Source organism: Apostichopus japonicus, chromosome 6 (genome assembly GCF_037975245.1).
Source record: "Apostichopus japonicus isolate 1M-3 chromosome 6, ASM3797524v1, whole genome shotgun sequence".
Taxonomy (NCBI): domain Eukaryota; kingdom Metazoa; phylum Echinodermata; class Holothuroidea; order Aspidochirotida; family Stichopodidae; genus Apostichopus; species Apostichopus japonicus.
The window spans coordinates 17,855,170-17,872,944 of NC_092566.1; the positions used below are offsets into that span (position 1 = coordinate 17,855,170).

The window sequence follows — 17,775 nt, forward strand, 5'->3', positions numbered from 1 at the left end:
AATAATGTTTATTTATTCAACAAAAGTATGTTTTCCTTTAACCTTTTTCAAGGTTTATGGACGGGAAGACGTACAGTGAATGGGCAGTTCATCCTTCAAGCCCCATATGCGGCGGTTGCAGTCTATGCAAATAACACAAAGTAATTTAATAAGTCATAAAATAATTATCATTGCACTCGACTGGCCAAAGACGTTACTCGTTACAGCAGTGGCGGAGCTAGGGGTATTGGTCCGGGGGGGGGGAGAATGGTCTGTAGGGGCGCTTTCGACACTATCTAAGCGGAGCGCCACCACAGGTTGGCGCTGAGCGTGGAGAAATTTTTTGAGTAAAGAAATTCCTAGATTGCCGGAAATGACCCTTTCTGGGCCTTGCTAATTTGCAGATAAAAAAAGAATAAATAGGTGACATCACCATTTTGTCAGAAAATAACACCAATAAAATGTGACAAATGTCAATAGGTATACTTGAGAGCGCAATACAGAAGTCAATAATCGCGAATAAGTAAAAAGTGGTAAAAAGCTGAAAAGGGTGCCAGCAGTCCATTTGAGTCCGTCAGGGGGGGGGGGGCATCTGCCCCCTCTGACTGTATGGACACTCCGACACTGCGTTACAGTAATGACAGGTCTTTCAGCTACAGGCACCGATTATACAAACAATTTGGAATTTCCACCTCTGCAGAGTTTGACTACACGGATGGAACCGCCACACAACCGGAGGATTTCAACTCGATTGTGACTATGATTGGTTTCCCGACTGCAACCACGTCACTGTCATTCTCCATTAGCATCGTACCTGATACAATTGTAGAGAAAGATCATTCCTTTACGATAAGCCTCTCGAATGTCATCATTCCTGAGGGTGTGGACCAGAACTGTATATCCTTTACGGGTTCGCAAGTGGTGACGATTCTAGATGACGACACAGGTACTTTTTGTCTTAGAAAATTTGTTACCGAGGGAGGGTTTAACTAATCAGATAACTAGGAGTAGCACATTTGTTACCGAGGGAGGGTTTAACTAATCAGATAACTAGGAGTAGCAAATTTGTTAACGAGGGAGGGTTTAACTAATCAGATAACTAGGAGTAGCAAATTTGTTACCGAGGGAGGGTTTAACTAAACAGATAACTAAGAGTAGCACATTTGTTACCGAGGGAGGGTTTAACTAATCAGATAACTAGGAGTAGCACATTTGTTACCGAGGGAGGGTTTAACTAATCAGATAACTAGGAGTAGCACATTTGTTACCGAGGGAGGGTTTAACTAATCAGATAACTAGGAGTAGCAAATTTGTTACCGAGGGAGGGTTTAACTGATCAGATAACTAGATGTAGCAAATTTGTTACCGAGGGAGGGTTTAACTGATCAGATAACTAGATGTAACAAATTTGTTACCGAGGGAGGGTTTAACTTATCAGATAACTAGGAATAGCAAATTTGTTACCGAGGGAGGGTTTAACTAATCAGATAACTAGGAGTAGCACATTTGTTACCGAGGGAGGGTTTAACTAATCAGATAACTAGGAGTAGCACATTTGTTATGGAGGGAGGATTTAAATAATCAGATAACTAGGAGTAGCACATTTGTTACCGAGGGAGGATTTAACTAATCAGATAACTAGGAATAGCAAATTTATTACCAAGGGAGGATTTAACTGATCAAATAACTAGGAATAGCACATTTGTTATGGAGGGAGGATTTAAATAATCAGATAACTAGGAGTAGCACATTTGTTACCGAGGGAGGATTTAACTAATCAGATAACTAGGAATAGCAAATTTATTACCAAGGGAGGATTTAACTCATCAAATAACTAGGAATAGCACATTTGTTATGGAGGGAGGATTTAAATAATCAGATAACTAGGAGTAGCACATTTGTTACCGAAGGAGGATTTAACTAATAAGATAACTAGGAGCTGCAAATTTGTTACCGAGGGCGGGTTTAATTTATCAGATAACTAGGAGTAGCACATTTGTTACCGAGGGACGATTCAACTTATCAGATAACTTGGAGAAGCAAATTTGTTACAGAGGAAGGATTTAACTAATCAGATAACTAGGAGTAGCAAATTTGTTACCGAGGGAGGGTTTAACTGATCAGATAACTAGGAGTAGCAAATTTGTTACCGAGGGAGGGTTTAACTAATCAGATAACTAGGAATAGCAAATTTGTTATCGAGGGAGGATTTAACTAATCAGATAACTAGGAGTAGCAAATTTGTTACCGAGGGAGAGTTTAACTGATCAGATAACTAGGAGTAGCAAATTTGTTACCGAGGGAGGGTTTAACTAATCAGATAACTAGGAATAGCAAGTTTGTTATCGAGGGAGGATTTAACTAATCAGATAACTAGGAGTTACCAGATATGTCTAATGAGTTTGTCTACAGGATTTCAAAGCTTCAATATTTTCTAAGACTCATCACTGCTTTAAATAGGACAGAAGGAGAGAATGGATTAAACGTACGTCCGAAATCATCGGAATGATGAAAAGATTTAAATAAACAAGTACAGAAAGTTGCAGCAAGAAAAGTTGGTGACCTGTTTATTCCTACTGTGTCACCTTCATATCTTAATTTTTTGTTGCAAAATCAATATCAATGAGAATGTTCTTGTGAAGGTGTCCTACCATAACTATGTTTCTAGTCATAATAATTTTGAAATACCTACACATACTTTATGATTGCAGTGAATTAGTTTGAAGGACTTATAATTGCTACTATACAAAATTCATAAGGATGCAATTTATGCAGGGAGCATAGCCTACAAAGGTGCTGTGCAAAATTTGAAAACTATAATAATCCGATTTCTCGGGCAGGTGTTAATACCAAAGTAACTACGAAAAGAGCTGTAACTTCGCATTCATACAGATTCTAATGTATGTTTTGATTGCCATCCTCCTTCCCCTCACACCCCTTTCCCAAAAAATATATAAAAATAATATTTGTGCAAGAGGCCATACACAATGTGTAAAACCCATGGGGTAATGTGGACTGGTTCATTAATTATCGATGATATAAACTGGGGGGCGGGTGACTGGGGTGGGGGAGTTGGCAGGGACCAGTGGATATTATCATCACTTGTTGACATTCGAATTGGTAACGTTTGGAACTTTGGGTTCAATATTATCAGCATTTTGTAAATATGATCTTCATTCTCTTCAAGAAATCGACAGGTTGCAGTTGCTGGGAGTATATCGACCACAGCGTCATAAATTTGTGAGCTGTTTTAAAAAATAAAACAGTCTACTCATCGTCTATGATTTGTTTTCCTTTTACTGTGACAGACAAAAAAAGACCTTTCTTAGATTCCTTTTCTCTACGTTAAAAATTGATTCATTCTGTTCTGAGAAATGTCATCATACAGGTCAGTGTGGGTTGGAAGTCATTTTGAATATTTTTCTCTTCGCACCATATATATCGATTAACTTTGAATTCTGCGTTAAAGGTTTTGCAATATTTGACTGCAATCGTTCTGTTCGATCTGATTCCCTTTAAAGCGACCTGTCGGTTCGACCCAACGGAAGACTGTGTGACCGAAGGCACCTCACCCTTCATCGCTTCGGTTACCTGTGATCTGCAAGTTGACTGCCCCGGAATAACATTTGGTCGGTTGATTCGTTTTCTTTCTCAATGTACTAAATCGTAGAAACATAAGAATATTATTCTGACTGTTGTCATAAGAGAGTATTAAAATTTTAAGGCTTTAATGCACTTCACTATTACCATAGGACAGTGGAGGACCTGAAATATATTCTGGGCATGGTCGAACGTCGGCATGCTTTAACAATGTGTTTATAAATAACAGAGTAGTTTAAAATATCTCTTCTCTGTCGAGGAACTCGTAACGTCCCCCTGTTTGTACTAGAATGCCCGATAGTTAATAAGAAGGACCTGTTTTTTTTTTTTAATTTTAAATTTCTTTGCCCTTATGTTTTATTCCCAATAATACAACATTTATCTCAAATTTGAGTTTATGAAGTGAATACTAGTACAATTCACCTGAATCTAAAAAGCTGCTTTTTTTCATATTTTTTGTATTAGATTCAAATTTTGGTGTAGTTTATCATTGCATATGGACTACCCTATGCAGTGCAGTTCATTACTCTATTAGACTGGTGAAATTTCAGTTCAAAAAATGCACACCAATAATGAAATGAAAAAAAATTGGAAATGTTGAAATTTGCTCAAAAACTTTGTTTCTCAAAAAAGAAAAGAAAAAAGATCTCTAGGACTCTATAGCTTATAGGATGATTGTTGTGGGTAAGAAAGACAGATTTTTGAACTCGGTACCGTAGATAATAAAATCAGTTAACATTCTGTTTGTTGTAAGTATACTGTACATACCAAGATTATTATTTCGTTTTGAAAGTTGAAATTTTTGGTACATTAAAAATTGTTAGAGTTTGATCATGCGTTAAAGTTATTAGCTAGAATACGAAAAAACATGCCAAAAAAAGGAAAAAACAAAAATAATTAGCTAACATGAAGTGACGCCGTTTGCTGCAAACTTTCTTTTTGAACGGCATTCATCTACATGTTTATTGTGGTCATATATATTTTCGTAAAATAATTTAGAAAAAAAAAAACCCAAAATAACTATGAATATTTCCATTTTGTTTCAGATGTGGCCCTGTCAGATGGCACCGCCGTGGAAACGAGTGATTACACGACAAACGACGGCACTTTCAGCTTTGATATCAACACCAACGATCTATCCTTCGAAGTAGGTATAGTTGACGACAGCAACGTGGAGAATCACCAGTCTTTCACAGTCGGTGTCAGTATGGTTAATTTTCCAGAAGGATTTGACAATACCGCAGTCCAGTTCGTGGGCACACAAATAGTTACAATCAAGGACGACGATACGAGTAAGTCAAAATGCACGACACTTTCTTGATGGATACATTATTATGGTATCCTGAAAGAGCAGCTCTGCACTTCTCTTTACAGGCATGAGCTTTTTCCGCGAATTCTTTTTTTCCTCGGGGACAAAAACTATTATCCTAACACACTGTAGCATACGCAAACTGGAGCCTAATCCACAATTGTTGCAAAATTCCGTGATTTTTTTTTACCCCAGGCTTATCCCTGTCTTTAATATAAATCAGTAACAAAAAAACTGAATGAAACCCTCCCCCCCCCAACCACCCATTGCAACCCCCCAATAGTTTATATGGACTGAGTAAGGCAACCAGTGCCTGGTCATTCAGTGAGGTTATGGGATCCGTAGTATAGGAAATACTTCTTCCTAAGAAATTCAAGAGTCTCTAATATTTATTCCCCCGCTTTCTAAGACCTACCAAAGTCACAACAGCTTTACATAAACAACGTTATTCCACCTCTTTTTCATAATGATGTTTAGAAAAGCATTGTGTACTATTTCTATGGGGTCATGGGGGGGGGGTCCATGCAGTGGAATAGCTTATTACCAATACCCTTTTCTAGTTACACTGAATTGTAGAATGTTCTAAGGAAAATGGATTTAAGTCCTCCCAAACTGAGAGTGCAACATAAAAGTGTGAAAAGTATTTCCTTGGCCAACAATAGATGATACTTCTGGTTGTTTTTTTTTCTTTTCTTTTGTGTAGCAACTTGTTCTTTAGATCCAGCATTGCATGATGTCGATGAGAGTCAATCCGGTACAGTAACGATTGTATGCGATAACCAAGTAGATGATGAGGGTGTCTCCCTCAGTAAGTATACAATTTTCTCTAGTCCACTCATGATATCAACGGGATAACTAGTGAGTTAAACACCAAACACAATTATACCACGATGACGAAATAATATCGGAAAAGGAACCACACAATGCTATATGTGTTGTGGAATATTACAATCATTCCCTAATATACCATACAAAACTGCTCTGGGGCTTACATGTTTCCATGCAATGGTGGTTATATCTGTTGGGAAACTTTCTCAATTTTATGTCTGGCAAGTAGGGACCTTCCTTATTTCTTTGAGATTGTTGCTGAGGTTTAATTAATCGGAGAAAATTTGAGCTCTCAAGACAGTCGTTGTGTATTTAAGACGTTGATGCATATTCTAATATGCCCATCCTCCAAAAACTAAACAGATAATTTTATGACCCCTCGCACAGCAAATAAAAATAAAACACTCTTATTTACAGATCTCTGTTTCACTGATGGTACAGCCGAGGATGGAGTTGATTACGTTAGTACTGATCCGTTCCCGTTCCCAACGGGAACTACCACTTTCTCCGTCGAGCTGGAGATAGTTGATGATTGCATTATCGAAGATGATGAAACTTTCGATGTTGAGATTTGTGACTTTAGCTTTGAACCAGGATTTTCAGCTACAACTGCATTTGAAGCGACAGGCTCAGCACAATGCCAAATCGATGATGATGATTCCGGTATGTATTAGTTACTTACAGTTGGAAGATTTTTGTTTTTTTAAATTGTGTAATGATAGTTTTTACAATTCTTGTCCAATTCCTATATAAAATATTCCACACACAATGAGAAAACATGGGGCAAAAGTTCAATACGATGAAACAAAATGCTGGTTTGTACTGTAAAGAAAGCAACTGTTGGAAAAAAATTACCACCAATCGCCATGGTAACTCTCTGCTTTACTTGGACATGTGCAGTCTGTTTTGTTTCGTAGTGCTCACCGGTGGTGGCTGTAGTGATGTTACTGTACAAGCATATATACACTGTCGTTATGTCGTACGTTGTTACGCATGCAACAACAGGAGTGTTGGCTGTAGTGATGTTACTGTACAAGCATATACACACTGTCGTTATGTCCTACGTTGTTACACATGCAACGACAGGAGTGTTGGCTGTAGTGATGTTACTGTACAAGCATATACACACTGTCGTTATGTCGTACGTTGTTACACATGCAACAACAGGAGTGTTGGCTGTAGTGATGTTACTGTACAAGCATATATACACTGTCGTTATGTCGTACGTTGTTACGCATGCAACAACAGGAGTGTTGGCTGTAGTGATGTTACTGTACAAGCATATATACACTGTCGTTATGTCGTACGTTGTTACGCATGCAACAACAGGAGTGTTGGCTGTAGTGATGTTACTGTACAAGCATATACACACTGTCGTTATGTCCTACGTTGTTACACATGCAACAACAGGAGTGTTGGCTGTATTGATGTTACTGTACAAGCATATACACACTGTCGTTATGTCGTACGTTGTTACGCATGCAACAACAGGAGTGTTGGCTGTATTGATGTTACTGTACAAGCATATATACACTGTCGTTATGTCCTACGTTGTTACACATGCAACAACAGGAGTGTTGGCTGTATTGATGTTACTGTACAAGCATATATACACTGTCGTTATGTCATACGCTGTTATGCATGCAACAACAGGAGTGTTGGCTGTAGTGATGTTACTGTACAAGCATATACACGCTGTCGTTATGTCGTACGTTGTTACGCATGCAACAACAGGAGTGGATTAGGCAGAGTGCTACGGGGGTAGTGACAAGCAAGAGAAAGAATAAACTACTGTTCATTAAGGCATAAATGTCCATTGTACTTCTTTCATCATATTCTACATTAACCGGAATGTAACAGCTAGTGGCGAAAGCTGCAAACAATATACTCAGTGTAACAAATTTTTGGCAATTTATCTTGTCTACGGTACTCTGCTTCAGTACTAAGCAGGCACACTAGCCAAGAATACAGGGAACCATGAAAGAATAATTAATGATTAGAAGTTAAGCTTAAATCATGCAGGTGATATAATTATGGAATTGCCAAACTTAAAAATGATAGAATATAGAAAATTCTGGGCTTGATTATGTCAGGTCTGAGTTTTGTACAGCAGGTATGATAATCAATGAGAGAGATCCAGTCTGAAGAAGGGTCCGCCATGTGATATAGCCGAAGTATAATTCCGACAGTCAAATTAAGTAACGTCGAACAGCTGGAACATCCAAGGGACTATACTTTAGTTCCCAGGGATGTAAGTCTTCCGTATTTTTACGGAAATCCGGTTTTCTTAAAATTCCATTCAAGTTTCCACAAAATTGTACGAATATCAAAGACACAACGCGGCAAAAATGCCTGGCCCGTTGCAGCAAGCTAACTTCAATTTTCACTCATCGATCAACCAAAATACCATTTCCTGTTACACATCACATTGCAATGTACAACATTGTGCCATGTGAACATCATTGCGTACGTGCGAACTTCAAATCGCCATAGCTCATTTGTGTCGTTGAAAAACCTTGCCTAATTCACATCTTCTTAACTGCTGGTGCTCGACAGAAGTTTCGGAATTAAAGCTTGTGATATTTGTGAGCGGCGGAAATCTATGGGATAGGCATATGATAGTTGATATTCATGATCGCATTCGAATGTGAGACTGTTTTTTATTTCGGAGTTCGCTGCGACGTATTCGTAACTTTGAGCTAGCCTAACATAACGATAGTGTGTAAGTAGTCCGAACTCGGAGTAGGATGTATTAGCGCTAATACTTTTGAGCTAGCCTAACATAACGATAGTGTGTTAGTAGTCAGAGGAGTAGGAGTAGGATGTGTTAGGACGGCATTCACCCGGGGTCTCCGAATAGTTTTCCGTATTTTTTTGGGGGCTGCACTTACATCCCTGAGTTCCCAAATCGATCTGGTTTGCGTAGTTTGCCCGCTCGCCAATTGTCCCTGTTTGCCCCAATCACCGTCGTTATCTACTTACAACCTTTATAACATGTCTCTGTGACGGTCTTACTTTTCCCTCGAAGTCAGCTTATGGACATTTGATTGACCTTTTTTCAATCTGATGAATCTCTCTTACACAGCCGATTGCTCATTTACTCCAGTATCACAATGTCTGTTTGAAGAAGATGGCTTCTTTACCATTAGCATCGCATGCTCAAAGGCCACTGACGTAGCCGGTTTCGAGATAGGTAAATACTTTATGCGTAATTTAGAATTTAAATGAACTATCTGTCACGTACTATACAAGCCTGACTTATTCTTTCGCTTACGGCTTATTGGCAGAACGCAACGTTGGTCTTCTCATTATATGTTGTTTACTAGAAACTTTAGGTTCTCATGATCACACAGATGTAGTTTTTCCTTGTCAAATTCTCTGCATGCCTTGTTCATTTGACAGGAGTGGCTTCACTGTTCTAGTTTATGTTGTAATTTGAGTAGGCTGCGTAGGTTACTGAACGTATTAAATTGTTATGAGCTATGGGATGCACTTCATAGAAATGCTCTTTAATAATTAGTGCAGTCTCAACATCTTTTAGGAATAAATGTTAGTTATGCGAGAACAAAAATAAAAGTACTTTATAAGTTGAAAACTGTACGATTATTATTGCAATTTTTCCGGTTCTTGGCACAAACCCAAATATATGAGAATTCGCTCCATGGTAAATTTGCAGCATTTCAGAGTTTGGAAGAGGGTGATTATGAACCGGGTTTAAGGAAATATAATATGAAGCATTTATATCCCCCCCCCCTTAAAGAAAATCAACAAGTAAAATACGGGCAGAACCACACCATACTAATTGAAAACAGTTTTATTGCTGACAAACTGCTCTGGTGTCCCACCACTGGTTTACCTTCGCTTGAAATCATTAATGATCTCTCTACTATCAAAGCAATCTTTTCCTTAATATCATATTCTTATAATGTTTTCCATTCTCATAAGTATGTTTTTTTTTAAATTTTTTTTAATGTTTTTAGGAATTCAAGGTTTTGAGTTAGATGCGGAATCAACTTCTGATTATGTGGTTCCCAGTCCACGTATCGAGATACCAGTCCAGACTTTGGAATTCACGACATTGATCGAGATCGTCGACGATAACGAGCAAGAAGAAGACGAAGAATTTTATGTGATGTTTGGCAGTACTTTTGAGCCAGAACGTTTTCCAAGAATGGGGGTTTTTAGTTTGCTGCCACCCGTTACATTCACGTTGACAATAAAGGATAATGATGGTAAGGCTGCACATATTTTTTTTCTTCTTTTTTTTTTTTCTTTTTTTTTCCATCATTATCTTAAACATAGTCATGAATACAAAATTTGACAGTGATTGTTTAAAGAAAGATGGGTTTTCTTTCAGAGGTATTGCCTCTAAGATTGTCAATATTGTTTTGCTTTTGAACTCTCAGAGGTTTTATGATAGATGTGCGAGTGTATTCCATGGAACGGCCCTGTGCCGACTATGAAACGTTTTGTATAGTAACTACGAACACCGGCCTACATAAACGTACCAGTGAAGGGTTCCTATTAACTTCTATACCAGTAGAGAATAGAAAGCAACCGATAGTATACAAATAATGAATGGTTATGAGTGCAATAGTGCAAATATTTCATGAGTTGAAATATGGAATGTTCCATTCAACGAGGCGCAGCCAAGTTGAGTGGAACAAATTAGATCTTTCAAAGAATGAAATATTTGCACGATTGCACGAATGGAAACCATTCATTATTTGTTTTATACAACACATTCAAATTTGGATATAATTGGATGTAAAATGCACTCATGCAACAGATTTTTTTGAACAGACAGGTTCTCTGCTCTCTTACCATTGAAAAAAGTGCTATCAAAAAAGTATAACCCATGGTTCTATTTCATCGGGTGGAATAGAGCGGATTTTGCATGCAATCGACGAGCAATTGACCAATCGAATGGCCGGAATATAATAAGGTGTTGTATAAAATGATATAGACAATGATATCAGTACGTGACCGACAGGTCGGTCGAGTCCACCGGGGTTATCGTTAGCGAACAGGTCTTACATACTTAGTTTGAAGGCGAATATCTCGAAAAAAGGAAGAAGGCTTAAAAGCTTGAACTGCACTCAAAATTGCCCATCGACTTAATCACACCCGTGAATCATTTCCTGTGATACTATTAGTATTCGATCGGTTGTTTGAGTTAGGGTTATCGTAAACAAACAGATCTTGTGTACTAAGTTTGAAGGGGAATATCTCAAAAAGGATGTAGGCACAAAAACTTTAACTGCACTCAAATCAGAAAATACACAGGAATGCAGTCTTTGCCAAGCTAACAGTTGATACAGGCCCATGTAATCGCTGTTCGGGAAAGACGCACAAATTTGAACATACATTTTCAGTGACATTTTAAGTGAACCGATCACAACGCACTTTTATTGGTGTCGCTTGGACACAGATTCTGTCAAATGGATTATTAAAGAGGTGAAGAATGCACTTTCTTTAAAAAAAAAAAAGACATGAAAATTGGGAGTAAAAAAAAACCTAAAAAAAACCATGGAAACAGGAAGGAAGAAATAATCTTGAAAATTTGAAACCGTGTATGTAAAATAAGCTGTTTTGTCTTAATATCCCGTACTACAGTGGCAACAACCCAAAGCCCTCTGACAACCATGGGATCCACTGCACCATCAGAAGAAACCACACAGGCTACGACAGAGCAAACGACGAACTCAGAACAGCCTACCACTGACCAGACTACCGATCAAACCACACCCGCTGGTAAGCCTAGCCTAGCAAACTTCCTAGCCTAGCCTAGCAAACTTCCACGGATGATCAATTTATGTGATATCAGTAAAATTATCAGGGATGTGCCCAGGATTTCCTGAGTGCCAGGTAAACTGATCGCCATCCTGGGGGAGAGGTCTAGGGGGGTGCCCCTCCCCTTTGAGAATCAATTTTTGAGGGTGCTCAGATGCCAAATGCTGGCACTTGTGTAGCTTTTTAAGCACATACATTTTAGTCAAATATGTTACGTACCTGGTAAAAGTTATTAGTTTGTTTCTAAGAGATTTTACAAGGGACCGATTGAGAGCCGTAAGTAATGTTTCTCGCATGCGTTACTGATGCATTATTAGTCTGTATGATTTGGCATAGGCTAAGCCCAATTTATGTTGAATATATTGTTAGGAATGTCAGGTTTTTAGATGTTGGGCGGGATTCACTATTTTTAAGACAGTGCTGGGCGGTAATTTTTAGTGCTGGGCGGGGCCGCCCAACGTGGGCACATCCCTGAATTATGTTAAACTATGTACCATGTCATTGAAGAGGTTTGTGAAATATTTTAGTTTGATGATACCTCATTTGGCATTTTTAAAGGTTCATCATAAAAGGGTCATCAGTATTGGCCACAAATATGCTAGAATAGTTCAAATAATGGTCATCTCATACCCCAACTTCAACAAGCTTCAAACTATTCCCTTGAGACTTTTTTTTTAAATTTATGTAGCTTTTTCTCACCAAGGCATTTTCTTTCTCCTCTAATATGGAGACCAGAAAAAAAAAATCTGAAGTTTTCAATAGCTCTTTTGGAAGGATTCTGGCCGACTGTCAAAATTTTTGGCAATACAATACAGTGAAATGAGTTAAATTAAACAATGATATTTCACTTTCTTCAAGGAGGAAAATTTGCTTGGAAGAGTGCCGTAAAATGTCTTGAAGACGTCTGAGTCTTGAGTGTGACCATTATTTGAATTTCTAGCCTATTTGGGAGGCATTTCTGGGTGTGACCATGATATGAATTTATATCTTATTTGGGAGGCATACTTGTGATTTTTGATTACAAAGCACAAACCATTGTATGGTTCAGTCTATCACAGACTAGGGCTGGGAGGGCAATTCATGGTACGCAATTCTATATTTTGTCCGGGGATACTATTAGTAAAGATTATTTATCATCATATCGATAATTAGTACTCCATGCTACTTTCTTTGTGATATTAGAGTTGCTTGAGATATCTCAGGCAGTTTTTGTAAATTTGATCAAGTTTATATTGATCAAATACAAACTTAACCACGATTCCATGCTTCGTGTAAACAACGTCCGTACGTACCAGTCCGTCCCAGCAAAATGTTTCAAACACATCCTTCCAGGCGTTTCAAACCAATGTTAACTTGTCGTGCTATGTGGGCATCGACCAGATGTGTGTATTTATTGAATGAGCCACTGCAAGCTTTTTTTCGGATTTTCCGTATAGATTACCATACACAAGAGCAGCAGGATAGGAACCTACCCTTCGAACCACAACCCTGCCAACTGGAATGTCTGGGCCAGCATATGGAGTGCATGGCAGTAGAGGGTATAGCCACGTGCAACTGTACTGAAGGATATGAACTTGTCAATGCCGAAGTCTGTCAAGGTTAGACATCAAATTATATTTTTCAAGGGCAATATGTGCTGTTGCTAGTAGGCGTCCCATTGCGTTTCACGAGGGTCGTTCTCTCTCTCCATCACGCTCCACAGTATTGATAGACACCTCTCAAGTTACTGGGTACGTAGTTTCATAGATCGGATTGAGAGTTTCACTGTTATACTGTCAGCACGCTGCATACTGTCGATGTTGATTGTAGTCACTCTCTCTGCTTGAAAAGACATTTTCGTCAGTTGTCTTTTTTATGTTGATAGATGGGCTGGTGAAATGCCAAAAGATTTTCACTTGTTAAAGAAAGGCTTTGAGGTTTGACTGATGGTGGAAAACAGCTGCTGTCAGTCCAGGATGTTGTTATTTCGATATAAACACTTTCAATCTCTGAGAAATGAGTCTGTAAACAGCTGAGTTGATATTCTATGAAGGTGTCTCTGTTTTAGACTATGTAGACGATTAGGTCAGAACCTTTGATGCAACACAATTCTGTGAATTGCATCGCCCTCAAAGGACATTACAAGTTTACCAAGGACAAATGGTATTGAATGTCATGCACGGGGTGCTCTGCTGGTTGTTATATGCGGCTTAAGAGAGCGTGTTTCGGTTGAGATAATAGAATATATATAATTATGCATTAGCATTATGTTCTGCATGGAGGACCTAACTTCATCATGAATTTAGCCTTAGAGTACCATGCCAGTCATTTAGCATAATTATTTTAAAGGTGAACATACAGTATCTTAGGAGCGAGAATTATGAGCTGTAGAAAGATTGTCAGTTCTCTAGTATCTCTCTATACTTGGAGTATGACATATATCCCAGACTAACATTCTGTCTAAAGTCATTCTTTAAAGCTTTGTAGGTCTACAATGTTAACATTAATGTACAAAGAATTATATATATATAAATATATATATATATATATATATATATATATATATATATTTGAAAAATAAAAAATAAATGAAAATAAAACATAAATAAAAAAAGTAATAAATAAATAAATAAAATAAATAAAAAAATAAAAAAAATAAATAAAAAAAACATTGATGTACACAGAGGAGGACGGAGCCGCTAGATATCACCGCAGGTCAAAAGTAAACCATTTTAACCTCCGAGTTATGGGCTTCATTACTGAAACCGAGAGACAATAGTTTTGTCAGTCTAGTAAGAAGCAGAGAAGGATAGTGATACTCTTGAACAGTATCAAAGTCTGATAGTAATGATATGATGGTTACGTGATGGTAGGGAACATCAGGTCTCGACTATTTGTGAGGCGTTAAGCTGAGTGGTTTGCTTGTGAGCTGGCAAGGAATGAGACAAAAATATATATATATATATATATATATATATATATATATATAGATATATAAAAATATATAAATAAATAAATAAAAAAAATAATAAAAAAAATATCAGGTCTCGACTATTTGTGGGCATTAAGCTGAGTGGGAGATTTCATGGTTTACTTGCTAGCTGGCAAGGAACCAGACATCCTACGTGTAGGGTTTCTCTCGGCCATATGTTAGTCAGCTTTGCTCACAGCTGCTATAATTCCTTTCTATATTTTATTCATTCATTCATTCATTCGTTCATTCATTCATTCAGATCAAAACGAATGTGCGCTGTCACCTTGCAGTGGTGGCGTGTATGAAATGTGCATTAACACAGACGGAAGCTACTTCTGCGAGTGCAACGAGGGTTACGAGAGGAGCGTCAGTGGAGACTGTGAAGGTAAGCCATTGTTCAGTACGATAGCTCTACATACACCATTTGATGATCATATATCCTGCGTTAACTTTTGTTAAGTTTTTCGAGACTCCTAGCATCATGGTTTTTTTTCTTTATAATCATGTTTTTTTCTTCGTAATCGCTGCTGTGGCCGAGTGGATAAAGGCGGTGGGCATTGTAAGCAATGAGGCTTGGCAATCGGGAGGTTCGGGGTTTGATTCCCGGCCGGGTCATAGTAAGGTGGGTTTTTCATCCAAGAGCAATCTACGGTTTTCCCATCTGAAATGACTTTCTAAATTGAAAAGATTCCAAATTTGAGTTAAAATTTTGAATTGGATGCCACTCGACGTGTACGTTTCTCCCACATTTGTGGTCGCTTAAGCGTCGTAAAAATAACTGTTGATTATTATTATTATTGTTGATTATTATCATTGGGTTATCAAAGCTGCAAGCTGACGGAAGTCAGTCTCTTAGATACATATTTAAAGTCCATGATTATGAATTGTCAACAACTCTGTAACTGGAAGACATACATTAATCTGCGAGTAACTCCAACTGGGGACCTTATGATTGGAAGGCACCGGTGTTAACTACTGAGCTAACACTCCATAACACTCCTCACATATAGGAGATATAGTGATATTACGAGACAAATAACCCCAACCGTCTCTTTGCGTGGTCTTTTCTCTTTCAGACAACGATGAATGCCTGGTATCTCCATGTCTGGATTACCAAGATTGCGTGAATCTCGACGGAGGGTTTAGCTGTGTCTGTCAAGATGGCTTCCTAACGACAGCAGATGACATCTGCGTTGGTAGGTCGGACAAGATTTAAAGAGGAGATTATGTTAACAATGACCAGGGAGAACCTCATTGCAGAAGCAATTTGAGTGTATCAAAACATTTGAAGAAAATTAAATCATTGCATCATTACTTTTAGGTTTTATATAATGAATGGTTGTCGCAGGATGTTTATATGTAACCCTTTTAAGTGAACCTATACTTTATATACATTTATGGAATAGGCCATGCATTCTCTCTTATTTTTAATATCTATTCACATATTTTAGTTGAAGAATATTTCCTGGTTGAGCACTGGTGAACTTAGTGAGAGAGAAATTGAAAATGGTTTTCCAATTTTTTGTATATTATGAAACATGCATTACTCTGCTGTATACGAATCGTGATTTATATCAAACTGTGCATGAATATTGTAGCATACGTAGTCACACTAGTATACAATGAAACTAGTATACCTAAGCTTAGGGAAGCCTCGCAAATCTAACCGCCATGTCCGGGCCGGTGGATTTTTCCGCGGCTATAATGAGCACAGCCACAAGCAGATAATGAGTCACACTTGAGTGCACACTCTCTCCAAACCACCCTCCATGCTATACAGTTACATTCACAGCCGCGGTCAAGTTTTTACTAAGCCGATTTGAACACAATAGTGAGTTGAACAAAACATCATAGCTAAGTCTCAAGGTATTCAAACGTTTCAAAAAGATAGTATGTTTATACGCCGTATTTTATCCTACTGCAGAAGCAAAACTTCTGTGAAAAATAAGTAAGGAAATGTGAATTTACACTGCAGGAATCTAAATTGCTATCTTTCTTATTTTCCCAGTCGGCCAAGTAGGAACAAAAAGTTTCGTTGCCTTTTTGCAAGGACATTAAGTTTCCTGAATTTTTAAGATTTAAAAATCTAAAAAACTGAAATCACAATCTCACTTCTTGTACACGTGCACATAAGCGTGAACCAGAGCCTAACATACGGGATGACTTTAGAATAATCCTACTAAGTTGTATAGAACAGGACCTAAACTACCTAGCTAGGTGAAAAAAAAATCGGATGACTGTAGGGCATTTTTCGCACTCCAGCGAAGCTGTACTTTTTTTTTAGCCAGCTAGATCGTAGACATGAGGATTGAACAAATGACGATAATTTCTTGTGAAAGAAATTTGAAATAAATGTGGAAAAAATGCGATTATCCTTTCTCCGTTTTAAGTGTAAATGTTATTCTAGCATTCCATGGTTAAGAAAGTTGAAAGAAATAAACTTTATCAACTTCATTTACTGACTTTTGAACTTCGTAAAAAAAAACGTCCTTTACTACTCTGAAAATCAGTAGAGAAATTAGCAATTGTGTACGAACAGTAAGTTGGTACACCTTTCAAATTAGCAAAATACTTTCGAAAAATTCACGCGAAACTGGCATATCGTGCTAAATGCAACTAATGTCATGTAGGCAAAGCTCTAGTACACCCATTTATGAATAAACCATACGACCACATCTGGCGGGGGGAAAAGAAAGTATTTTCTAGAATTTCCACCACAAAAAAAGGAAAAATTAATATCCTACCATAGTTAAGTGTATAGTAAATAGCCTAACCACTTCGCCGGTTACGGATCTCACGTAACAACAAAAACACAACTAATTGTATTTTGCGAAGTTGACGTTTTCTACAAGGACATGGAAACAATATTTAGCATTCAGTTAATCATGCCAAGTGGCCTAAAACATGGGATTGAAAGGATTACTTTCATAAAGATAGCCATACTGTAGCTATTGGGGCCTTGATATCGTGCTATGTCTGTTTGGTATAGACTCGTGTATCATGGGGAATAGAATGTTTTGTTCATGCGGAGGTGTCGGTTGTCTTGAGGTGTGTTTTACTTACCTTAATGTTACAGGGATATATACTTAAGATAAGATAATATTTCGCATAACTTTACCGATCCTTTACTGACTTACCTAATTAATTCTAGAGTGGAGCCAAAATAGTTTACTCCATGAAAAGTTTTTTGGAAACGTGCCAAAAATGTTAACAAACAGGTGCAGGTACCTGGGAAAATTCGCAGCCCATGTACAGTATGCCTACGATGATATTTTAAGTAGGGGTAAACACTGCAATTGTAAACTGATGTACG

General features: G+C 37.9%; 1 protein-coding gene across 2 annotated transcripts in view; it reads left to right on the plus strand.

Moving 5' to 3' along the window:
- LOC139969181 (uncharacterized) overlaps window positions 1–17,775 on the plus strand; it is a 114,371-nt gene that overhangs the window by 87,766 nt on the left and 8,830 nt on the right. The window contains exons 46-56 of one of the 2 annotated variants that reach the window (XM_071974031.1): window positions 680–925; window positions 3,501–3,608; window positions 4,626–4,871; window positions 5,592–5,696; window positions 6,134–6,379; window positions 8,802–8,909; window positions 9,697–9,948; window positions 11,333–11,470; window positions 12,946–13,107; window positions 14,722–14,847; window positions 15,539–15,658. In XM_071974031.1, the coding sequence (XP_071830132.1) occupies window positions 680–925; window positions 3,501–3,608; window positions 4,626–4,871; window positions 5,592–5,696; window positions 6,134–6,379; window positions 8,802–8,909; window positions 9,697–9,948; window positions 11,333–11,470; window positions 12,946–13,107; window positions 14,722–14,847; window positions 15,539–15,658 (1,857 nt within the window). The remainder of the gene's footprint in view (window positions 1–679; window positions 926–3,500; window positions 3,609–4,625; window positions 4,872–5,591; window positions 5,697–6,133; window positions 6,380–8,801; window positions 8,910–9,696; window positions 9,949–11,332; window positions 11,471–12,945; window positions 13,108–14,721; window positions 14,848–15,538; window positions 15,659–17,775) is intronic. The other variant, XM_071974032.1, reaches the window with a different exon arrangement.